Source organism: Anguilla rostrata, chromosome 15 (assembly GCF_018555375.3).
Source record: "Anguilla rostrata isolate EN2019 chromosome 15, ASM1855537v3, whole genome shotgun sequence".
NCBI lineage: Eukaryota > Metazoa > Chordata > Actinopteri > Anguilliformes > Anguillidae > Anguilla > Anguilla rostrata.
The window spans coordinates 19,724,254-19,750,817 of record NC_057947.1 but is presented as its reverse complement, the minus strand read 5'-3'; the positions used below and the strand labels follow the sequence as shown (position 1 = coordinate 19,750,817).

The following is a 26,564-nucleotide window of genomic DNA, read 5'->3' as shown; positions in this document are numbered from 1 at the left end:
TAGGTTAAAGCAGGTTGTCCAGTACAGTGACATTAAATTGCAGGACAACACGAAAGAAAGAAACATAAGCTAGGCTTTCCATCATATAGTTAAACCTGAATATTATTCAATGTGTAGTAACGTTGTAACACTGAGCTATTGTACACTAACATTAGACTCGACAGCAATCTCCGGACATTACACCTGGATAAAGAAAGGCTTTAATTCCACATATCTAAGCTTGAAAGCTATTTAATTATTGCTAGCAAATGGTGGGCCTACTTACCGATCCATCAGGTGTCTGTTCTGTGACCACCGGGAGTGTGACTACAAGCTACATTTGGGAGGAAGGTGAAGGGATGGAATGCACAGCGCCTTGCACCAGCGCTAGCTATTTAGCAAAGCCACATTGTTTTTGGAGATAGTTGAAGTCCTCCTCATGAAAATGGGCACTACAACTATTAACTGTTAGGGTTATTGCAATATTGCTGTGCCTGTAGGCCTCCAGAAATGAAACTCATTTCTTGTGGGTCTCTTCAATTTTTGGAAAAGAAAAAAGCGTAGACATTTCCAACCTGCCCACACAAAAGTGGCAAGAGCATCATTTACATATTAGTCAATAGTAGAAAGGATTTCTCCAGTCTTGGCGCTTTAGTAATACAACGGCTAACCCCGCCCACTGAAAACCTGCCATTTACCCAAGGGGACAAGCAAGCCAATCTCGGCTCAGACTTTTCTATATATATATATATATATATTTATATATATTTATATATATATAATATAAGTAATATGAGTCGAGCCGATGCTTGCTTTAATATATTTTTTTTTTTTTTTTTTTTCCCCAAGAATCATTAAAAAAAATATTTTTGGGTCATTTGTAAATGCAAAAAAATTAGTAAAACAACACATCAGCAAATAATTCACAGGTTTCAATTTCCTGGACCTTTAATGCACAAGTAACACCAGTGATGATGAAGGATGGTGCAATCATTCTTTGAGTGAATGTATAAAAATGGTGTAAATAATATGCCATTTATGTGGACTCATTGAACTCAAGTTAGACATTTAATATTGCACCCTAAGTTTTGAGTGAGAAAAATGAAATGCATTTAAAGGCATTGCAATTCCAAATATCACTATTCCTGTAGAATGACCCCCTAAGCCCTATTTTGGTGGCTTGATAAATTATAGTAGTGTTTTTAAAAAATTCATATGAAATGTTTTCTCACTAGTTAGCCAAACTATTAGGCTACATATTTAGATATTTATACTCATATCTTGCCTAGATTGCAATATCCCTTGTTAATGGAAAGCAGTTTGAATAACACTGTTATCCAGCTTGATAATGTTAATTTCAAGTAATTTACACAAGGCTGTGGAATTGATGTTGTAATTGCAAACAACCAGCTAACTGACTTCACTTTTGTTCAGGGAGATACCCTAATTGAACGAAGCAACAGCCAAGCAGCTAGTACATTGAGAAGGCATTCCATTATGGAGCTAACGTCAAGCCGGAGGGGGGTGGGGTATATTTTTTCTATACACTATTTGCACAGGATATGAAGCACAGTAAGTTCGTTAAGCAGAAAGAACCATGCCTGTGATGCCATTTTCTAGACAGTCTTATTTCTCATAACCTATGACATTTTATGTTTTTAATACAGTGTTCAGAAAAGGTCAATTGTTAGGTCAATTTCTGTATAAATGGTACAGGTGTACTGTTATATACCGGCATACCAATGTATATCTGGGCTAATGAAAAATGGGCTTGCCTTGACTCCCAGATTTGGCTACTTGGTAGCTCGGAGGGCTATCACTTAGATTTATGATTTGTCCTGCCTTGACCTGGTTGTAATAACTCCTTGACATCGGAAAAAGCTAATTTGCTGCTGTATATCTGGCAATTCTCACGCATATTTAGTCAGCCTTACCTTGTACCCACTTCCTCTGATTCCATTTTCCAAAGTCTGTTTGCTGAACATGTGTTGTGCCTTACTTACCCAACTCTATTTACATTCTGCATTTCCTATTGAATTCATAAGGCTATAACTATCGCGCTGTAGTCATTTATGGTTTCTCATAAATACTAAATGTGGATTGTGTTTTGTTTTTTAAATCCGTGCTGCATGCAGAGCCAGGGTGATTGACAGTGTGATGCAATCATTCAAATCTGTGGCCTAAGGTAACACAGACTTAGAGAGGGACGGAAAGATAAACATGGCACAGAAATGAGGGTTGATAGAATGTTTGTGTGCTGTTCAAAGCACAACCTATTTTTTCAGAGCACAACTGAGTGGATGAGGAATGCTATGCTGCCATGTTTGAGTGGGGTGGGAAGAGAATTATAATTTAAGATACAGGTCTGAGGTAATGTCACGCCTTTATGGCAATTCTAAGTGGAAAATGGACCCTTTTTCAGTGGCAAACTGAAGTGTTTGAAGCATTACATTACAGTACCTTAGCAGGCACTCTCATCCAGAGTGAAGTAGAGAACATCATTGTTACACTCAGGAATACAAAAGTGTGTTATCAGCAAGATGGTATAGAATGCCCATTTATGATTAATAAGTGCAATATTAAACTAAGAAAAAACAGTTTGCATTATAACAAAATCCAGAACCAATTTTTACACAGCTATACCTATAACATTATAGCAAAAGGAAATCCAACAAAAGGAAAGGATATTTGAAGGGGTGTCAGGGGAGCAATGATGTAATCTACAGTGGTGAGTTTTCAATCTGAGTTGGAAATTTAGCGTGGTTTCTGCTGTCCGGACTGTAGTAAGAGGCTTATTCCACCGGGGGGCCAGAGCAGACAGGAAGGGGGGGGTGACACTGCTGAGCCTGGAGAGGTCGTAGGTCAGACGGGCTGCAGAATTCTGGATGAGCTGTAGAGGTCCTGGTGGTGGAGACAGGGAGGCCAGCAAGGAGGGAGTTTGAAAAAGTCCAGGCTGGACTCTGCTGGCTGGTGAGGAGGGCACACATTCCCCGGATGTAGTAAAGGAAGAATCAGATCGCCCGCCACACTGCTGTGATGTTCTCAGAGAGGGTCAGTCTGTTGGTTATTAGCACTCCGAGATTCCTAGCAAATGAAGAGGGTGACACTGTCGTGCAATCCTGGGTGAGGGAGAGGGCAGTGGGCGGAGAATTGGCAGGGAAGTAGAGCGTCTCAGTTTCAGCCGAGCTGAGCTTTACGCGGTGGTTTGTCATGCAGCTTGAGCCTGAGGATGCAGCATATGAAAAGCGAGAGAACAGGCAAGCACACAGCGCCAGGGACTGCAGTTTTGTTGACTGTGTCATTAGTTTTGCCTGGAGGTCATTAAAATTGGATGGCCAGTCCTGTGTCTTGTCTGCTTTATTTCCCAGTTAATATAGCCAGTCTGGCCCACATTCATTATTATTGTGTGCACAACATTTACTCTTACATTTAAAAATAAATAAATAAATAATCAATTTCGAACAACTTTAAAGTATTATGTTGGTTGCGTATTCATTTAATACAGGAGAATAGATGTGGTTAGGTCTCCATGGAGAAAATCAAGTAGGAGATAATTGTGCAGATGAATATGAAGAGATTTCCACAGACTGTGCGGCTGCCTGAGCTTTGTATACAGCAAGACCAGCCATAGCAGTAGCCCCATGTAGCTGGGCAGGAGACACTGAATTCTTTGCTGGAAGGGTTCTGTCAGTGTACTTCACAAAGGCCAACTGGAATGGGGATTCACCTGTCATCCCCTGCAGGTCTGTGGGTCGTAGAGTTTGTTTGGGAAAGGTAATTTTTACGGGGGCAGCTGTTGCACACTGATGTACAAGTAACCACTGTTTGATCATTTTGGTTCAAATTTGGCAAAGTGTTGCAGCGGTAAATACCTAGACCAGCACAGGGAACAGCAGGAAGAAACGCTCTGAAAGTGCAGTGCCCTTGTGTGCACTCGGCAACAGAGGATTTCAGGCTGAAGCCTCCCACAAAAGCAAACCGCAAGCACTGATGCCAGTTTAATATGGCCGCTGAGACACACTTTATGTATAAATGATTTTTCTGGCAGTACCTTGCCATGCTGGACATGTCATCTTCAGTATGGTTAGGATGCAGTCAACCCCACCCATTATGGACTTGTCACTCTTTAAAATGGCTGGGCCCCTTGCTCTGCAGGAATCATTTGTTTTGAAAGTCATTGGTTTAAAATGGGAGCTGAGGGTCTGCTCCTGCTTACTTTAAACTTTTAATCAAAAGCAAGTTTAGACCCAAGTAGCCAGGTGAAGTGTACAGACTGTGTAATCAGCCACTTTAATTGCTCAGTGAAGTTCTGAGTGACACAGAAAGGGGTAAGCCCTGCTTTAAAACCTGCTTGTTCTGTGTGCGCTGCAGTGTGAGACACTGGGTATTTTCCCACTGAGGGCACATTGGTTCATATGCCAGTTTTGAAATTCACACCAACAAAAATTAATGCTTTAAATGAAGCTCCCTTAATTTATGCAAATTAAGAGGAATACTGAGTGAATAGACTTTCAGAAAATCAGTGCCAGTTAGTTTAAAGCACCTGTAACTGTAAAAGGAAGAATTGTAAAGTGAAATGGAGAATGATTAGTATCAGAGATGACAGGCCTGTAATCAGAGAACATGGGTCACTGAGTAGGACCTTTGCTGTCACCACCAAAGGTGTTTGACCTGATCTGTTATCAGCATGTTTGTGGACAATTTGTTGTCAGATTTCCCCGTTAAAGACATTTACCTTTGTTTCTTTTATCCGTATTGACAGCCACCGCTGAAGGTCAGCTTGTATCAGCTGTTGAATTAGTAAAATACTGGCAGAGGTGCAATCCATGTGAGGGCCTTAACCTCACACAGTGTGAACATGGGATTTTTATTCTTTGTATATGCATGTATATGACACAATATGTCTTAAGAGGGTAAATAATCCCTCTAAAAATGAAAAGCACCTAATTAAGAAATATTAAGTGCTTGTTAAAATTCTGTGATTCCAGCTGTGGTTGGAATGAAAACCATGTCCAAGGGGTCCCCAGGACTGAGGTTGGGAACCACTGCCCTAATATATACTCTGGGTAGAGTGTGACAACACACACACCATGCATCATGCTGCAGCTTAGTGTATCTCAAGCTGCAATCTCCAGTTCGTAGACATATTTCCATATTGGACAAACTGTTTGGGTGCTGTGGACTGTAAGCATTGTATCTGAATTGTTGGAACATCAGAGGCTAATGAACGTACTGCTATTTAGTTATTGGTGATATTAGCATTGATGTCATGTTTTGTAACGGGCAGACTGCCTCACACGTTGTGATTTACCCAGCTCTGAGTGGGCAGCTGCCCGTGCTGGAGCTGCAGGCACAGTGCCTCACAGCGTGCGTGCGTAACACGGACACTCGCTGCAAGCGCGACGCCAGGGACCGTCCCCCGAGGCACCGCGGCTCGCCGTGCCCCCGCGCGGACATAGAGCTGAGCCAGCGTGTGTCAATAAGAGCGACAGGCCGGGGGTGAAGGGCGGGCCCCCCATCCATCTGCTGGGGTTTACTGATCAATCTGCCTCCGCCAGACTCTGTGTTTGCGCTCCTCAACATATTTATAAGCCTTAGCAGACAAGCTGGCCAATCTATTTTTATCCCGCACTGAAATTCCCATCAGGCAGTGGGGGATTGGCAGGGTCCAGATCTCCTCTGCAGAATATAAACTCTACGGCGAGGGGGAAAGGCTGTTTCCCTGCTCTCTCCCATGCATGCATATGACAGGAATGACGATGAGGGCGGTAAAAAGCAGCGTTTGTGTAACGCAGTGTGTACCGCGGTGTTTGTTTCATCACTCTGCAACTGCAAGTGCTGATAGCTGGGTTACTGCCAAGGGAGAAACTGCAAGATAAGAGTTTTCATCAAAGGATTTTTTTCTGTTTTGTTTGTTTTATTTTGTATGGTAATCACAACAAGGTGTCATGTTTAGATACTGCTTACTGTACAAAATCCTTGCCTCAAACAGCTGGTCTGTCTTTTATCACTGATTTTATTTATTTATTTATCTCCTGATTTTGGACCCCCAGTCACAAGCTGGCCTATTTTTAGGAAGTTGCTTTTCTTTAGCTGGGCAAGTACTGCAGTCTACTCAAAATGACTACCACATACTTAGGATGCAACATTTGGGCTTAAACACACAAAATGGTTGCATGTTTAATTTACCATGATCCACCTCCTTACTGCCCACATACCATCACAAGCATGGAAAGTTATAAAACTGCTGCCTGTACCTAGAATTTAAAAACAAACGACAGTCATTCGTTGCATGATCGGTCTTAAATTAAGCTGTAAATGTTTGCTATCTTTGTGGAAGTGTTTTATTTTTTTAAATAAAACTTAATGACATATGGTATCTTGAAAAACAAATGTTATAAATGATCATGAATCAATACAGCATTAAATACAATTTACTGCAAAATGATTGTTACAAAAGTCGTACCACGAGGGATTTAAGCACCATAGTTAAAAACCATACGTTGGAAATTAATAGGGTAAATGTCAGTCCATTCCTCGCTCTTATTCGGGCTTCCCAAAATTGTGGTATAGTATGACTTTTATTTGTAATAAATGGGTAAATGTGAGCCACAGAACGTCTGTAGCATTGCATTTTCCATAAATAGTCTGCCTAAGATGAGGCATTATGATGTTGGCTGTAGTCAGTGATAGCAGGTAAACTGTGTTTCAGCACAGGTTCGAGGGTGCACTGAGGATGGTGGGGATAAAATAGCGGCACTCACGCAGAAGTGGAACTGCGAGCTGTCAGCGGCGATCGGGTGGTGTTAGACGGCCCGCGTTAAAAATAGACCCAAACGGTTAATTAGATGTTCTTCGGCAGCCCAGACTACTGCAGGTCATGTTACAGGATCTATTAGTACAGCGGTTCCCAGAGGCTTCCTCCCAGCCATCACGCCCACCAGACAGGTGCGAGGGCATCTTACCTGCACCTTAGACACAGGAGCAGATATTTATAAATAAATACATTTGAATTAAGTTTAATTTTAAAATCAGAAGAGAATTCTGAATGTAGGAATGGCTTGATATTCCATGAAAATATGAAAGAAATGTTAAATATAAAAATATTAAGACTGTGCGGCAGTGACACATTTCTCTTGAGAAAACGCATGTTTGCAAATATGTTTATATTATTGTGATTTTGAATAATTGTCCAATGAAAGATATAAATAGCTTCTACTGTAACTGCCACCTAGAAATGACCAGGGGGAGTGTAAAGGTAGTTGAAAATGAAATACGTGAAGATTTTCTTTGAGGTTCCATTAGTTTCTTTGTTATGCTTTTCAGATGTGCTTAATGCCCCCCCCCCCTTTTTTTTTTACCATATTGCTTCTTAAAAACAAATTATACAGTAGAGTTGTCCAATTCACGCAACCATACTTTCTTGTAGGAACAGGCCATATCTCTGGTGACAAAGAGCATCTGAAAATGTTTGGCATTTAAAAATCATGATATGAAGTAATGATGCAATTAAGAATCTGGGTCACTGGCCTTTCTCTAAAATTCATATCAGAACCTAAATGAATGTCGCATAGGCCTGTGTTACTGTTCTTGTTGTAATTGGTATATCTACACAAGGTTCTTGAAATATTTTCCATCACCACTGTTTATGCTGCTATAATCAAACACCTCTTTGCACGGATGAAAAGATTAGCTCTCCCATTTGTCCCTTAGAGGGAAACGATAAGGCTGTTTGTGGTGTCCCACTCTCAACCTAATATGCTAATGTGATAATAAAGCTTTAATAGGAAGGCTTATCTAGCATAAGGTTATCGAGAAATTCCGTACTGATCTTTTCCAAATTTGAAGGCATACTTATTATGGAGAAGGAAATATAAAAAGTGAAAATAAGAAAAAATAAAATAATATTGCTTCTGGTCTTATGAAGTGCCTTATATGGGGATACTTAGCGTATTGACCATCCATTAAACCAAATAAAATTTGTTTCAGATTTTATTTTTGGACTAAAGAGGACAAGACGTTTTTGACATTTGAAATAAGGATAAAACTGTTACAATCTTTGGTACTGGATGATTTTTTTTATTGATCATATAATGTATGAACAGTACGAACTGTGTAAAACTGAAGAATTCTGGACTAGGAACCATTGATCATGCAGCTTTTTGTCCTTCCTGCAAGGGTCAACAAAAATGTTATTCCTGACAGTACTGTTTACAGGAACCATTTTTAGTGGCGACTGTCTTTCCATATATTTTTTTCTGCATAATTTTAATCAGATTCTGATATCCATTCACCTCTCATTTTTAGGCATAAGCAATGCATAGGAACTCAGTTTATATCTCCCTGCAACAAGCTAGAAACAACACACAGTCCATGTACAGATGGCCTTCCTGGAACATATGTGTAATTTTTCTCTTGGCCAGGTCCAATTTGAAACAAATGTTACATTCAAATGTTATTTCCTCATTTTCTTTCAAAATTGAAACCAGGTGCAACCCATTTCCGTCATTCCATTCTTCCACAGAACCCCTAAAATGCTCTCTGAAGCTGGTGCCCACCCTTACTCCTTTTAGCATTGGGAAAATAAGACAGAAACCAGTTTAGCATTCAGGCAGTAGATTATAGCTAGAGATTAGCTATGGAATTGCTTTCTGTGTTTTCTGCATTTAAAACCGCAATGATGACTGATCAAGAGCAATTAGTAAATAATGACTTTCAACAATACAATTTGCAAGTGTAATTTCCTGTGGTCCTCTGAGAGAGGTCGGGCTCGACCATTTCATTCAGGGCTTTCCATGAAGGTTACGCTGACTATAGTAAGACAAAGAACTACAAGAAGGCTTAAAATGAGCTCAAGTGCTCTGGCATGAAAACAAATGAAGAATTTATTGAATTTACATATGATGAGCTATTCTGTAATAGCCTATGTTTAAATTATCAGTGCTGGTGTTTGAGCAGGTAGAAGACAGGAGAGGTGTTGGATTATTTCTTAATATGACTAGGGGGTGTGACTATTTTTCACAGAATATGAAAAACCAGGAAAAAGCTTCTCTGGAAAGGGAAAAAACAAAAAAGAGAATAAAATCTTTATCCTCTTTAGGTCATGTATGAGTTTCAGCATGTCATTTTCAGCAAGTTTTTTAAAATTTATTTTTAAATCAATTTATTGACATTTAAATGACTATGTATTCATGATCCATTAATTCGCCTACACATTCAATCACTTATACAGTCATTTGTTTGCTCATCAGTGCATTAATTCCATTCATAGACATTATATTTGTTTTATAGTTTTTGGATTGCCATTGCTTTTACCTCGGGCTGGGCGATACGGCCTAAATTTATCACTGAGATTCATGGTTCAATTCTCAGATGGGCCACTGCTGATGAACTTTTGCAAGGTGCTTAACCTGAATTTCTTAAGTGAATATTCAGCTATATATTGGATTGCATGTAAATAATTATAAGCTGTGTAAGTGACTCTAGATAAGAGTGTTGGCTAAATTCATAAAGATGTAGTTTAAGACATGATAGATGAAGCCTGAAGAAATCAGTGTTTATAGATGAAATATTAAATTATGTATTGTCTTAAATAATTGACAAAGAATTTTATCTTCGAGAACCAACTTGCTGACATTCAGTGATTAGAATTTGTGTGTGCGTGCACGTGTGCGCGCGTGCGTGCGTGCAACTGAAATTGATTCAAATCAAAGTAGAGATTTTATTTTGAATCATGTGGTGGAATGATTATTTGCATTACACTAGCCTTATAGTTATATACTAGCATAATCATGTTGTAGTTACTCATATTTTGTTACATTACATTTATTAGGCAGGTGCTTTTAAAGAGATGAACAGTAAGTGCATACCATAGGTCATTGGAACAACTGCAGAACACAAGTCTGATGAGGTTCAACACTCAATATGTAACAGTTACTCAGCTATGAACACAGTGAGCATAGGCTCAGTCAGAAAGTTATAGTTAGCAACCAATAATCAACTTAGATGTAAACGGGCTCTCAGAACATGTATTTATTTTTCCACAATGTCAGGCTTCTAAATGGCAGCATAATAACCTGTCTTAAGCTGACACTTAAGCTGACTTTTTGCAAGCAAAAAGTGCTACTCATCTTCTGTGCTCAAAAGCAAAAACATAATAAACCAAGTTAATGTCACAAATGCCGCCAGTGTGTGCCCATTACAGAGAAACTTGAAGCTGCTCACCAATAAGCTAGAAGGATGTCACCAAATACGTGGCATTGACTATTTAAACGGTAGCAGCAGTCTGCGGGTGCTCGGGTGGCTCGTTAGTACCTTTCAGTACTTATAGCACTGTTAATGAGCAAGTGTACCTGTCAATGTGCTGAAAAATTCATTAAACACATTTTATTGCTCACTGGAAGGCACCATTGTTTTAGCGTCATTATACCACTCAGAAAATTGCTCCCAACTTACCAATTTCACATGGACCCTGGACACAGTCACAGAGGTACAGGCGTATTCCCAGTTTTGTTTTTTTTTGTTTTTTTTTATCAGCCATGTGACTTTTCTTTGCAAAAATTCCCTTAACCTTGGAGGCTACACTGTCCTTTTAGTTATTATCATTCCAAACTGGCTCATCTTGCGGTCTAGGTTTATCAGCAGGCATGGACATTGTTGAGCAGTGTTTTTGTTTGTTAACAATTTGCAAGCTGTTGGGGTAGGCTTATTTCTGCAGAGTGATTGGCTGTCCATATTGTGTTTCTTTGCATACAAAAAAACAAATCTCGTGGATTAACAAAAACAAACAGAATTGGGTGTTTAATGAATAAGTCAATTCTGTTTCTGTCATTGTGGGGAATTTTGTGATATTTATCGAGAGTTTTATCGCCCTGCCCTACCTTCACCAGACCAATGTTGTCCTATTACATTACATTACATTAGAGGCATTTAGCAGATGCTCTTATCCAGAGCGACTTACACAACTTTTTACATAGCATTTTACATTGTATCCATTTATACAGCTGGATATATACTGAAGCAATGCAGGTAAAGTACCTTGCTCAAGGGTACAACGGCAGTGTCCTTACCCGGGAATCGAACCTGCGACCTTTCGGTTACAAGCCCAGTTCCTTACCCACTGTGCTACACTCCGTCCTCCATCTATAATCTGAAGGTGGATGGTGCTGTCTGCCTAGTATTGTAAGTGCTAAAGTGGCTGACTCATATTTTATATTGATATAACATAATACATTGAGAGGCCTTGAATTTTGTCATTTTTAGGGTATGGTCATTTTTGTCTATTTGGTTATTTGCTCTGTTTTTAATATTTGGTTATTTGTATATTGGCTATTTAGTTTATTAACAGTGTCAATTATCTGATGCGCAATCTTATTCTTAATCAATGGTGAAGAGGATCATTTCATTTGGTGGCAAAATAATGCGACACGAAAGTCGCTAGGAAGGATTTACGTAGGCCTATTTGTACTACTAGTATACTGTTAAAGTGAGTGTTTCAGCACCACAAGAAGCATTGGCACTCCATTGTGTAACCTAAAACCAGAGAGGGTTAACATGCTTGCTTTCCTGGCTGACAGCACAAAGCAAGATGAAACAGAAAATATCCAAGTCCGGAGAAAATTCTAATTTGAGTGTACTGTTATTTGATTTGATTTAAGGTTATGTAGATTAGAGATCAGAGTTTGTAGATTATAAAGCAAGGTAGAAATCACGATGCAGGTGGTTCATTTTAGAAGGGCATCACGGCCAAGATGCAGGGCATCCACGGCAATGTCCTGTGGGTGGAATATGAGCCCTGCAGTGAGTAGGCATGCTGCAGATTCCTGAAATAGTTTACAAATGGAATGTTCAATCTGAGAATGTGTGTGGATCATCACGGATAAAGGGATTACAGCATAGCTGACCTTGCCTATCTGTGTTGCAAGTTGGGGGCACCTGTAATTTACAGAGTAGTGGCTTCTGACAGTGTTCCAGATCTTTGCTGTTTGTAATTCGTGTGAATATAATACACTCCTGGGGCTGCTTTATTGGCATGAGCGCTGCCCACTGGATTACACCAACCTCCGTTGGAACGTGACTTTGCAGAACAATGCAGATGAGAGCTGCCACGGTTGATGCCTCAGATTCCCTGGTTTGGGCGAATTATTGTTGACGTGGTCAGGCTGAGCAAGACAGGAAGCTCTCTCAGGCTGATACTGCTATCCTAATAATGACTGCAGACTTGGAACCTGTGCATGTACTCAAAACACCCCTCGCATGTAAAATCTGTGGCATGTCTAGCCCACATCAGTGTACTTGAATTAAGTCATTCTAAATATTTAGTATCACCGCAATAGTTTTTTTTTTTTTTTTTTTTTTTCATGTTCCTGGGAAAAGTAAAACTGAATTTGGAAATATGAGTATAATTCAGCCCCCAGACTAAGTATGAGTTGGGATAGATGTAATATGATTTGTATCTTGCAGCCAAAGTGCTTGTGTAATTCCGTTTGAGGAAGTGTGAGTTGCTCCAGCTCATCACTTCCCGGTTCTGTAATCGGCCTGTGTGGCTGAGATTAAATTAGAAAAGCATGCCTTCTCTTCCAGGAAGAAGTGCTCCCCCCCCCCCCCCCCAAGACTCCCCATACCAGCCTCATTCACCTTGTATAAAAAGTCAAAGCGCGAAGGACATATCCTATAGCAGTTGCATTTTAGCATACACACACACGCTTACATACACACTCACACACATGCACATGCATGCCCATTTGTGCATACACAATATTTGCACATCCGCATGCACACACAAGTATTCACATACGCGCTTGCACACACAGACACACAATGGGCTGGGAGGAAAATGCATGTAACCAGACACACATCAACCTGCAAATACACAATTATATGTAGGAAATGGGATTCTACAGATACGGTCTACCTATCTCTGTTCCAGAAACGTTGACCTTTGACAATAATCTCCGTAATCTGATGCTGCTGCACCTACTCGCATGACAGCAAGGTTTAAAAATGGTTTGATCATAAGTTATTAATTATGAGGTTCATCATTTATGATGGCTGTTCCTATTCCTGGCATGGTGGATTCTTATATGTTTGATGTAATATTTACGAAATGTATCTAAAATGGAAAATCTATGGATTTTTGCCACTGCTTTGTTTAGATATGCAACCTACCCCCACTTAAAATGGGTGCAAAACTCACACCACAGATCTTTGTTTCTGCTGCCTTTCGTCTACACCAAATGAGGCCATACATCTTAAACTAAGACCTTTGTTTCTTCAACAGTTTATGTTGCGGTTTCATACTGAAAATAGGCTTATTTTCCACTGAGTGAAAGCAGTGAACTACATCAGTTTCAGTCTCATTGTCTTCTCTGTTGCAAAATGTGGGTCACACAACCTGTCATATTACAGGTAAACTGGGTTCTTTAAGACACTGATGGACACGTGACAAATATATGTACAGATTTCAATATAGTGAATTGATTTCCAAACTGATTTAATTTAACAGATTCAATTTTCTCATCTGTTTCTCTAATTGTAACATTTTGAGAGAGGCAAGTGACAACAATGTACATGTAAATTCTCCCTTACTGTATCGCTCAACAGTTGCTAAATAATGCAATCGTATTTTTAGTATTTCTGTTAGTATTTGTCTTTTCTGCTCCTGTAGCTGAGCATATTCGAGATGCGTATGAGGCCTAATTGAGATCTTATATTGTATGTGTGAAGCAAAATGCATAACAATGAGAAGCAATTTTTCTTTCAGTCAGTTCTCAGTGTTCACCCTTAGGCAGTGTAGCTCAGACGGATATAATAGAATCTTGCTTTTGCATCATACCTTCTCAAGTTTTTTTTCTCCTCTGAAAGAGTAATCAAAATAACATTTGTGTCACAGAAGACACATGAAAGTGAAATAAAATCAAAATATTCCAGTCTCTTTTTTCAGCTACCTCAACCTTGGGAAGCTTTGTGTGTGTGTGTGTGAGAGAGATAGAGATATGCTCAGTTAAGAACTAATCATTAAAATGCACCTCACTGAAATGAACATTCATGTCAAAATGCATTTTTGTCCAAGTATTTCCCACGTGCCTTTATCTGTCCACAAAAAAGCCTTCTTCACTAAAGAATGGCCCTGTGCTTGACAGTAAAATCCCATTATTGATTTTGTGCATTCATTATTCACATTCGTTCTAAAGGTTATCTCTTACTTTAACTCTGTGACCCAATCACAAGTTCACAACTGAATTGTGTTTAAGAAACTGTGGGTAAGCTGCCGCTTGTGCTGTTATTGGTCCAGGGCTTGTTCTATTAAATTATTCATGTGGGATATTCTGAGCTGTCTGACTGCAGAAATAAAATAAGAAGTCCTGATTATCAGGGGACTGGCTGCCACCGTTGCTGGAGAACACAGGCTTGCAATGAGCATTTGCTGAAGGTCCTTACACGAATGAATGCTAGACACCTTAGTTTCCATAGGGGAATTCTGCATTAGCACTGAATGCAAACCCACCACTGTAACAGTGTAAAATTGTAAAGTATTTTTATGTGGTATGGTGTGAAACTTAAACCACAGTGCATAGGCTGGGGTTGCTGTACCCAAGCATAGAGCATCTGTGTAACTCTACGAAGAATGCAGCAAAACTCTCCAACATTGGGTCACAATGGTACTAACGTGAAGTGTAATAAATTTTGTAAAAATAAAAAATAAAAATAAAAATGACAAATGTGACACTTCTAAACTATGGCCTCTTTGCTTCCCTTGGGTTAAGCAACCCAGTTAACTTAAGCATTCACAGTGCTGTGTACGTAGCAGTGCCAGGAGATGCATAATAATTTTTTTTTATTTTTTATTTTTTTAAACCAACTCATGGCATGTGACACCTTCTACTGGGCAAACATTTGCTCGGAATATATTAAACCTGGGGCTGTTTGGATGTTTGCCGTCAGTTGTATTTGAATCGATTGTTTGCCACCCTTGTGACACACTCCAAACGTGGCTTATTTCACCTCTTACGCTTTGCCTTACAATAGGGTGGTGCTTTAGGCCATCCATACATTCACATTTACATACATGGATAAAAATACGTTTTTTCTAGAAAAATGTTCTAGAAAAGTGGATTTTTTAAAACTTATGTGGGAACACCAGTTTACTACATTTTGTTTTTTTGTTAGTTGTGGCGGTCATGTGCCTCATCAGATCCGTTTACTAGTGATTACCGCAGCGGTGAACAGCACGCAGTCCTGACGGCACTGCGGCTGATGTACGAGCTGAATTCACAAATATGGCACAGCTTATTGATAGAGATCATAATTAAACTGGTCCTTAGAGACAAAGGAAATTGCACATTCATCATTTGAAATTGGCCCAGGGGCTGACAGAGAACCTGTGAATGACTGTGCTCTCTCACACACTCATGATCAGGGTCTATTAATGTTCACCACCCCACCACCTTCAGCAAGCATATCCTGGGCTGCTGGGATTTCTTAAGAAGGCCACACTTTATGTGCAGTGCCCTGAGTTTGCCCCATTGCTAGTGCGATTATTGTAGATGGACATGCATAGTGACACAAGGAAGTCATGAGTGGTGCTGCTGAACAGAGTAAGCATTGTTCATCCAAAGGAAGGAAAAACAAATAATGTATTAATAATAATAATAATAATAATAATAATAACAATAACAGTAATAATAATAACAGGCAAAAAGGTGTACCTTTCATGCTGCAGAGAAAGGAGATGGTCAGTACTGAAACTAAAATGGTGATCTGTGGAAACCAAATCTGTACCTTACAGTTTACCTCTTTTCCTCCATTAATGTTGAAAGCAGAGGTTTCAGTTCTATTTCTAGCTTCCAGCACTTTGGCTTTTTTCCCAACAGGGAGGATATAGATTGCAGGAAACATTAAGTGTGTGCTGATGGATTTTGGCTATTGTCCCAAACATTTTGATTAATATGATTTGCACCACACAGGCAACATATAATTGGTACTATTAAGATAAGTATGTGTTAGTTCGTTAGCTCAGTTATTCAGGAGCTGCTCTCTTTTGGTTCAGGGATTTACTCTTGCATTTCCGAAGTTCTGATAATGCTGGTCAAATCCTAGGGCTCTGAAATCCCACACGGTCTTTCACTGGCATAAATTCTCATTGACCAAACGTACGACAGGGTCCGACAATGGTACTTTTAAAGAAGGGCAGTCTCGTTCCTCAAGTAGAGAGAGACCACGTCCATGGCAGAAGGGACTGCGCTGATCAGCCATCTTCAATATCCTGTTAATATATCTGTGGGAATAATACTTTGCAAAAACATCCAGTTCTCCTGAACTTCCTCTGAACTTTTGATATCGACCACACATAATTTATTCATACCATATGCATATAAACAATCCAGTGACTCCAGAGTCATTAGCTCATTAGATCAGCACCAGATTATTTTAGTGATATCATTCATGGTAATGGACTGCTGTGGAGAATGCCAGTCAGACTTTCTTTGTTGTGAAGATAAATAAATCAAAACCGTTTGAAGTCTTCTGTGAAGGGTGTTATTCACGCCAATTTTCACACATTTAAATATTTGTGAACAAGTTCATTTATTTTTAATTGTGCATTTTTCTCAAAATCTGCAACAAATTGCTATCTTTGGAGGGTGGGGTAATTTGTTTTGAATGCAATCCTAAATCAATGCAGATTTTCATTGTTGTCTTGAAAATGTAATCAAGTGCAGTGAAATTTCTGAATTTTCCAAAGTGTGGCAAAATGTAATTTCCCCTAGCTCTGTGGCCGTCTGCCTGAAATGAAAAGGGAAAATGACAGGAAATGCCTAAGTGCATTTTTCAAGTCATCAGTCAGCATCACAATCAGTTGCAAGTGCTGTCTGCCGTCATATGGATGTCTCATATGGAAGCAGTCTGGGGAAAAACAAAACAAAAAACAAGAGAAGCTTAATCATTTGGTTTAATGACTCTTCTGTCAGAATATTGAGATCTAGCTGATGCATGTGCCTTGTCTTTCCATGCAGTGGTCCTGTTGGATACCACCGCTGTGCTTGGCGAGTTGGGCTGGAAGACCTATCCGATAAATGGGGTAAGTCCATGCCGCCGGTGGCCACCTATCAGCACTGACACCCTGTCGCACTGCCGTAAGTAGCTGTGCCAGCAGTAAACATGAGTCAGAGACCACTCTGTGGTGAAATTGTGCTTTTATTAGAAACCCCAAAATAACCGTGCTTACCAAGGAGGGATGCACTGGGGACCTCCAACTAGGAAAAAAAAACTAAAAACACAGCTCTAGACGTATAAGGTGTACACCCTTCATTCAGGGTGGGCTATAGTGTTTTACCAAAACCTCTCTCCGTGGTTAAAATTCCAAAACTCTTACAAAAGTATTCTCCCCAAAACTATCCTGGCATTGCACACACTCTGTAACCCCACTTAGCCACACACACAGACAGATTGCAGCCTCACACTCTCGTATAGCTTCATGCAAAACTTATTTACATACAGTATACAACACTGAGCCACCAACAAAATATAAATTATTACATACAATATAAATATGTATCTACGTTCCATCTGCCTTCCCCCAGAGTCTCCATGCAGGTAAGTTTCATTTTATACTGGCCTATAAAGGCCATGGGATTCATGTTCCTTACACCCCCCCCCCTTTACCAAACCTGTACAAGAGTCCATGTCTCTATCCCACCGTCCGAGGAGCACGGGTTTTGTGACAGGCAATCTGCAGCCTGGTTAGCCATCCCAGGCTTATAGGTAATTTGGTAACAGAGGGGCTGCAGAGAAACTGACCATTGTCCTTCATTGTCTCGGGCCACTGCAGTGATCAGTGGTCAGTCTCAAGCTGGAACTCTCTCCCAATTAGGTAATATCTTAAACACTTGAACTCTCCAAAGCCCACTTATTTGCGAGGCGCTCCTTCTCTGTGAAACCCAGTGTACACTATGGGTTTAAGGGCTCCCTGGTCCCCCCAGTAGAACAGCCCCTAACCTTGAATTGAATGCATCTTTGTGAAGTCTGGACTTTGCCGGCCTGACTTGCTACTGAGGAGGCCTTTGAGATTTCCACCGTTCCCGGAAATGAGCGCACCTCATTTCTGGCTAGGGGTGTAAACCTCAGGCTTCACCACAATAGAATATTATTAGTTTGATATTTGCCAATACTGCAACTTACTCCACTCCTGTTATTGTTACTGGAGAATTAGACAGAAAAGATGTGAACTAGTCCCACAATATTTATTTTCTATTGTTTCTGAAACTACAACTGACAATTGATTTTACTTTGATATATTGAAGCATTAATAGTCTGTAGGGCTGGGAGATATTTCAAAAAATGGTATCACGATGTTTGAACTGTTCGACATACTTTGGTACAATACTTTTAGACCAAAAATAAGCTGACCCATAAAAAATTAATTTAAATATTCTTAAATGTGTTTTGAATCATGTACACTCACACCCATGATTCTAATTATTTTATAGGCTTCAGATGGGTTGTTTTATTCTGCGTAGAGTGAGTCGCCTCATGCACCAGATCTTCACTAGCGGGGAAAATCAGATAAATATATATTTAATTTATGGTTCGGTTGTTCTCTAATTAAAAACTGCAAACCATGCCACCGGTGGCCCTTTTGGGAAGCAACATTTTGTGCACCCTCACAATTAGGCAGAAGTAGCCGACTTTCGCTTTCAATGAACGGCTTATTTTTTTATGAGGAACAAATGTACATATGTGAAACATGACAACTATATGTTCACAGAATCCTCTCCTTGTCTAGATTTTCTTTTTTTTCTTTTTTGTTTGATACCTGGTTTTTAGCTTGATACCTGGTAGGATATTCAAACGAGCACTTACGAACTGGAGTTGACAAACATCAAAATGTGCATAGATCAGTTAGGAAAGTTTTTTAGGAAAAGTCGGGTGTCAATAGCAGCATATGAGAGAAACAGCTTCCCTAATGAGACCCATGCACTGCTTATGTCAGCTAGGATGTCGTGAAGAAGAATTGACTTTGCATCAGTTATTTCCCTCACATGTATGTATTGCACCGTACCAAAAATATCCATTTCTCTTATTGGGTTCTCATTACACAAAAAAGATATCAAAAGGGTGCATACATAGACAAAATGTTATAAGATTGTTCTCTAAGAGAAACATTTTGTCTCATTAAAAAAAATATAAGCAACTGAAAACATGAAAAATTGTAATGATTTTTTTCATACTTGAACTCAATTTTAACATTAACAATCCCTTATTAAATAGTTTCAATGGAAAAATATTTATTTCCGTTACATTCACTGGAAAAACCAAAGGTGCACAGAATGATATGAGATGATTAATCACAGAAGCTCCAGACAGAATTCAATTATTTTTATTTATTTATTTTATTTTATTTTTTTGATGGTGGCATTTACTAGAATAAAGCCCCTGAAAAGTTGTAATTGCTTCTTTCAGTGTCCTTCAATAGACTCTTTGTAAAAGCTATTAAGTTAATTTCACTGTGGAATATCGCTCGCTGACCCCATTGAGACAAAAATGGCTTTCAATAAAGCGCGCTTGAACTGCTGCCTACCAACACAAGATTTAGAGAACTCGAATTGGCCTCAGGAGAGCCAGTGTGAAAGAAATGGTGTCAATGAGAGCGCGCAAAGCAAAAAAAGATTTTATCAAAGTTTTCCTCCCATCGCAGAGCCGCAGAGAAAATGCCCAGGAGCAACAATGCTCATTTGCAGATGCACTCCTGCCACAAATCAAATCTTATATCTCATCAAATTGAGACGGTCAAATAAGTTTATACAATAATACAAACGCGACTGTAATAAACTAAGTAATATCATTTTCCTCCGTTCAAATCTCTCCTGTCAATGCAGTCATTGTCATGCTAATCAAATGCTTATTACCTGTGCAAGCTTGACCGAATGAAGCAAATATCCTCTTGCCCGAAGAGTATTTATTGTTTAATGAGTTCTCCCTTTAATCGAGTGGAGTGTTTGTTTGTGCGCCCCTAGTCACTGCTTTGCGGGAGTGTTTTGTTAGCATCTCACGGGATCCGTCTCCCAAGCTTCCCCAAAATGAGTCTGAGGAATCGCAATAAGATGGGGATGTGGAGGGTTTTCATAATCCGCAACCGACGAGGGTCACGCTTCTCGAGCTCGTATTGTTGTCTTTTAATTAGAGACAATTGCCTCGCCTTAACACCAGAAAGACTGGAGACTACTTCACCGTCCTCTTTATCCCTTAGTTCCCTTTGAGTTCCTTTTCAATCTTGTATCTTCTCTGTCATCGATATGGGAAAGGGAGCTTTCACAGGGCCCAGAACCACACATCCACAATGCGCATGAGTTTAAAGGTGTATGCAATTCAGTCAAACCACATATTATTCATAGTTGTTCTGTTTTCAGTCAATGAAATCAATTCAACAAAATGTATTCATTTTTACATCCTGTTTTCCAATATTATCTAAATATCATGCAGTGTGTCAGTTACAATCGTCCAAATGCAGAGAATTATTTACTCATTAACCCTATCATTACTCCATTTGGGTTGTTATTCCATTAATCCAAAGGGCCTACATTTAAAAGCTAAACTTTTGGCCAACTGACTGTTCTCTAAAATGTTATTGGTAATTTTTCAGTTCAGTGGTTCGACAGTATTTATCTCTCCAAGGTATCTGGGTTTGGGAGAGTTCCCTCTTTGCTTGTTTTTCATAATTCATTTTTCATTGTGTGACTGTTGATCCTAAAGGGATTTTTAGTTATTGAGAGCCTTTAAGATACATGTGTGTGTGCTATAACTGTTCTGCTTCATAGTTTATGAATGACAGTGCAACTTTGAATTGCAAAGTGGTACAGAGCCCTTCTTCAGTATGTGCTTTTTTTGGCACTGTATTGATAAGAAGGTGCTATCTAACCCCATGCCCCTCAGCCCCACCGCCCACGGGAATGCATGCATGCTCCCTCACACACACTCACGCACACACGCAGAGCTTCACAGCAACATTATAAAATGTTTCTAACTATTGTTTTGTCGAGATTGGCTCAACAAAGCAGATTCCTGCATAACGCAAGCTTTTACCAATTAAATGGTATGCAGCACATGGGTAAATGGGACCAGGTATGTTTCTACAGCTCTGGTGTGGGATTTCGCTATTTTTGGATTTGGACTCACAGCAGACCATAAATAGGAGGGGGGGACAGGGCCTCAGTTTTGACAGTTAAAACACAAATATTACAATTGTCTGCCTTCCTCAATCCCTGTCCCTGGTTTAGAGAAAAGACAAATTGTGCAATTGAATTAAACCAGTGGAGTCATTTCCCTTCGCATAAGGCTTGGTCTAAGAGGACTTTCTGGTCAAGAGTGGGGGCTGTGTGGTTTTGGAGCATGCAGTTATCACTGCAGCTAGTTGGCATCTCTGGGACGTCCTGCTGATTAATCTGTGTAATCACCTGTAGACTTATAAATGTAGCACTGTCGTAGATCCGCTGCTTGTTTTTTAACCTGTTTATTACTTTGCCTGCTGGAATGCACTTTCACACGTTTTATTTGCGAGCCTCTGAGGATCGTTTAAGAATCTTCTGAATGGATGCGATGTATGCCCAATGTAATGTACAAATCTACTCATTACTCTCAGCCAGATGGAGCTGTATCAGCCTTTGTTGCTGCGATCCACTCAAATCAGATTGGGCAATAGTGGCTTAGATTCAACCTCAGCTTGTGCTCAGCTTTTCCCTTAGTAACAGACATTGCTTGAGCAATAGAGTTTCATTTTATCTTGCATAATCACTGAACTCACTCAAAATGTGAGTTTTGAGGAATATAAATGTGGAAAGAAATCATCTCGTGGACTTAATCCTGAGTCATATTTAACGAGGAGGCTGTTGCATGAATCCAGGCTGTTGCATGACTCCCTGTCCTTAGTAAGACGCTGTAGACATGCTGAGGACTTTCTGTGGGTGTCAGGAGAGACTATTGCATCATGTAGGTCAGTCTGACAGCAGTGACGAGGGGAGGGCAGGCAGCAGCCCTGACTCCATGATTGAGCTGTCAGGACTTCTGCCATGAATAATACCAGACACGGGGGGTGATGAGGAGAAGAGGGAGGAGGAGGGTCTGACTGAGACCGTCTTCACCGGTAGACTTGTATCAATAATCCTAATTAGTTTTAGAATGGGTAATGAGAAGAAATGTTATTTGCTTAATTACTTTTTAATACACTCACCAGGATCTTTCCAATGTGCCGCACTTTACAATAAAACGAATGAAAAATAATGCTAAACGGGGCAAAAACAAAAAGGCAACAAAACAAGAACCAGCGAGGCCAATTAGTAGACAAGACTAATAGGGACAGACAGTAGAGAGCAAGTTATTTTTCGGAGGTGGCACATGATATTCATCCAATATATCTTATACTCACAGGTCAGAGGTGGTGCATCTTACAGCGGTGTTTCCATGAGCTTGGGCACAGTGCAGCCCATATGCTGCAAGCATTCTGTCTGATTAAAGAACAGAAACTCATATCGTGTTAGCCAATATTGTAATGATGCAGGCAATGATACTGGCCCAAACAGGCCGATGAGCTCTGCTGGTTCCCTGCTGCTCCTGGTCTGTTGAAAGGGGTTTTTGCTTGAAACCAGGTTTAGGTGTCATTTGAGCGTTGCTACATTTTGACATCGGAGCCTTCCAAGCTTGTGTAAATAAACGTTTTGCACATGAGAAATCCACAAGCTGGTTAATTTGATGCCGAGGGGCTCTTTGTGATTGCAGTGTCTTTCTGGGAGTGTTTCTTTAATTAAAGTGAATTTTTGAATAACTTAAGGAAACTAATCTCAAGGAAACAAATCAAAGTATTTTTCTTAATCAGGGTTATCTTTTGCTGTTTATTAAATTGCAGTGAAGCTTTCAATACAGCAACTCTACCATGGGCTATATTTTTTAATTTGTGGCCTAGAGATCTACACAAACCTGCCTATCTGAGGACCACGTGCTAAAATCTGATTCATAATTCGCTCCAACAGGGGAGCTTTTGTTCCCAGGCACCAGGTGTGCTGGTGAACACACACAACTAGACACACACACGCGCGAAACGCTCATCCCCTTTTCATATTCCCTTAGTTAGCCTTTTATGATTTTAGTTTAGATGTTTGTTTATATAATAAATTCTATTTTATTAAAAACCATTGTCAGTCTGATTTGTTATTCAGATAAATGCTGGTGCCTCATGCCATACCAGTGGGCCATGCACCATGCCAGTATGCCCCATGCCATGCCAGTGTGCCAAGCACCATGCCAGTATGCCCCATGCCATGCCAGTGGGCCACGCACCATGCCAGTATGCCCCATGCCATGCCAGTGGGCCACGCACCATGCCAGTATGCCCCATGCCATGCCAGTGGGCCACGCACCATGCCAGTATGGCCCGTGCTATGCCAGTGGGCCACGCCCCAGTGCCGGTGTGCAACCACCGTTTGTCGCTCAGTGAGCATCGAACACACCCCAAGTCAAACTTGTAAAAATCCTCCTCAGCCAAAGCACACGTCTTTCCTTTCAAAATAATAAGAGGGAAAAGGCCTTGGAATAGCCTGGAATGTGCCTGGACTGTGCAGAGGGGAACTGGGCCTGGTTTTGGCGTCTGTATGCGGGCTCAGTAAGCTTTTCTCAGCATTGGCAGACACTCTGCTGAAATATGTATGAGTTATTTCCCCAGAGTGAGAGGAGGGAGCAGTATTTATTTATTTAATTACATAAAACTGCTTTAAATTATATAAAAATTTATCTCCAAAACAACAGTGGTTTGGTTGAGCGTTCAGACTAAACTGAAATGAAGACAGTTGTTTTGCTTGTTCACTGCACCCTGCTAATGTCACCCTTAATATCAGCAACCGGCCTAGATTGCATAAGTAATCCAAGCTATATCACAATATGCGTGAACAGACACCATATTAAGGACTTGGGTGTCTCCCACACTCTTGGCACAAAATAGCGGCCATTTTAATGTGAAACCCTCCGATATTGTTGTGACTGCAGTACAGTTTTCACATGGCTCATAAAGGAAGTTGAACTGTTCCACATTTCAGTTTTACTAATTGTACAAGAATGATTGGACGATCATGTTCACTGAATAAGTATAAGCCTTGGTATAATCTGCATAAACCCTTGTACAGGCAGATCATTTGGCTGTACCTAGAGGCATTCTGAGGATTTCTCACGATCCATATTCATTAAGATTTTTCAGAAGTTGTGGGTGGGGGATTTTAGAGGATTTGCTTGTGAGGCATGCTGTACCTGAACCTGGACTATCAGTCAGAACACAGGCAGGCACATTACATTACACTTCGTCTCACACTCCTAAGCTTTAATCCTTCATTACAATATATAATCAGGGTAATTAATTGCAATTACCTCACGCTTATCATCCAGTGCTGTGTTCCTTAATACCATTATGAGGAATGACTGAAGATGCTGCCATTTTTTCATGAGCATGCAAGCTAATAGATTAATGGTGTCCCTGGAGGGAGTGCGGGGGGTCACAGAGCAGAGCCCCCAGAGGAGCATGCGGTGGGGCGGGAGAGTAATTCTGTGTCTGAGTTACTTCCAATGACCTCTGTCATTACAAGGCTTAAGCAGTGCCAGGGGACGGCTTAATTGGCTCGTTGCCTGTCAGGGATTTGGCCCGGGCCAAATCTTAATGCACTCCTGCACTGTCAAATTAAAGGCGGCTGGAGTTACGGAATTTTGATTGGCCAACTCCCATGTGTTTATAAAATGTTTGAGAGATAGGAAAAGCAGGGTGTGAATCCGAAAGATTTTTTTTTAAATGTAAAAATGAAATGGGTTAAATGCCAAAGGGGGTTCAGATGGCAGTGTCTCACACTGAAGTGAATTTGGAGACCACCCCATGCCCCCGCCCACGCCCCCGCTCCCCCAGGTAGCGCTTCCTCGGCGATGACACCTCTTTCACCTCGGCGGTGTGGGAAGGAGCGTGGTAATGAGCCGTGACTTTAAACGTCCGGGGCCCGGTGACAGCGTCTCCGGCCCGGCTGACAGCGCCAGACTGAGGCCGCCCTGCTCTAAATGCGCGGCGGGGAGCGCCGAGCCGGGAGGCCTCCCGCGCGTACACGGCGCCCAGTAATCAGGCTGTCGAGATGAGGCAGCTGTCTTGGGGGGGGAACGCTCCCCGGCCTGTCGAGAGGATGCTTCGGTAATGAGGGCCTGGAACTGGGGACGCGCCGGGCCGCGTGCCGGAGGAGCCGCTCAAGGTCGTGCCTGCCGTCTGCCTGCACGCGCGTGTTAATGTAGCAGGGTCTGTATGAGTGCACCGGGGATCACACGCACTCTATCACAGCGCAACGTGCCTCTATCAGGGCCCGATGCTAATGAATGAATGAGGGAATTAGTGCATTCATTGTAGAGTTATTGGCATCTGGGCATCTGTGCTTTTTGCATTTCTTCTTTGGAGTGTCAATAAGGGGGAGAAATCCACAGTGAGTCAGCCGTCAAAGTGAGTCTCACACCTGGCGATGCAAGGTTAGTGCGTCCTTAATCAGAACTGCTAAAACCGTCGAATCAGAGCCCCGCCAAGCTCTTTTACCTCAGTGTTGATTAATCGTCCTCCCCCTTCCTCTCATTCAATATTCTCTTTGAAGAGTTGACCTTTTCCCAGGCCTGTCTGTGTCCCCGCCACTTCAAAAGGAGTTGATCAGCGATATGTGAATGATTAATATGTTCCCTCCAAAATATCTGACGGTATTTTATGTCTTTTGTTTGAACAAACAACCCACCCACCAAACACACACACAGACACACACTCCTATACATACTCGCGCACACACACATCCCAAATGCTCTAAATAAAAGGTGGAATATTTCAGTCTGTAAATTTGAGCCGACTGTGCTGGAATTCAAAATTGAGACTTTGAGGAGGACAGGCCGGGCCTTTTCTCAGGGCATTCCGAGCCAGAGCACCTGGCGCGCACACGTTTGTGTCACACACTCCGGTCGGCCGTTATTGCACCTTGTCATAGAAGCTCTATTAGCATATGGAGGCGTAGGTATTTTCTGGGGTTGTGCCGCCTGCTAGCCAGCCTCACAGGTGGTTATGAAAGTCTTATCGTTCGTAATGGCACTAGACGCAGTGGGCCGGGCACACGGGGGGGTGGCCATCATCTCTGCAAGTGGCCGGGTCTGATCTGAATTCATCACAGCGAAAACGCTCGGTCCGGGAGCACGCTTTTCCCCGCGATTCCCGCGCTTAACGATGCAGAGCCGCGCCGAGATCGATAGGCCCTGCACAAAACGCCTCCCAAACAAATGTGTCCTGTAAACCCCGGTGACAGAGCCAAAATATAAAATGCGTTCGCCTCCGCGCAGGCTACAGAAAATGTCTCGATCTTCATTTTTCTCCTCTTTCCACAACGCGGGTTATAGATTTTCCTTTGTGTCAGAGACTGATGGGGGATCATGCCATTGAAGATGTGCCTTACACCTGAACCATTCGTTTCACATTCGTATAAATAAAACACAGATGAATAAATGAATAATCTGAGTGGAATTTAATGGCTGAGATCAGTGGGAAATAGATGGTT

At 41.0% G+C, this 26,564-nt stretch overlaps 1 protein-coding gene across 6 annotated transcripts in view; it reads left to right on the top strand.

Annotated features, from left to right (window-relative positions):
- epha6 (eph receptor A6) overlaps nucleotides 1–26,564 on the top strand; it is a 203,277-nt gene that overhangs the window by 14,946 nt on the left and 161,767 nt on the right. For all 6 annotated transcript variants that reach the window (XM_064310573.1, XM_064310575.1, XM_064310574.1 and 3 more), the window contains exon 3: nucleotides 16,992–17,056. In XM_064310573.1, the coding sequence (XP_064166643.1) occupies nucleotides 16,992–17,056 (65 nt within the window). The remainder of the gene's footprint in view (nucleotides 1–16,991; nucleotides 17,057–26,564) is intronic.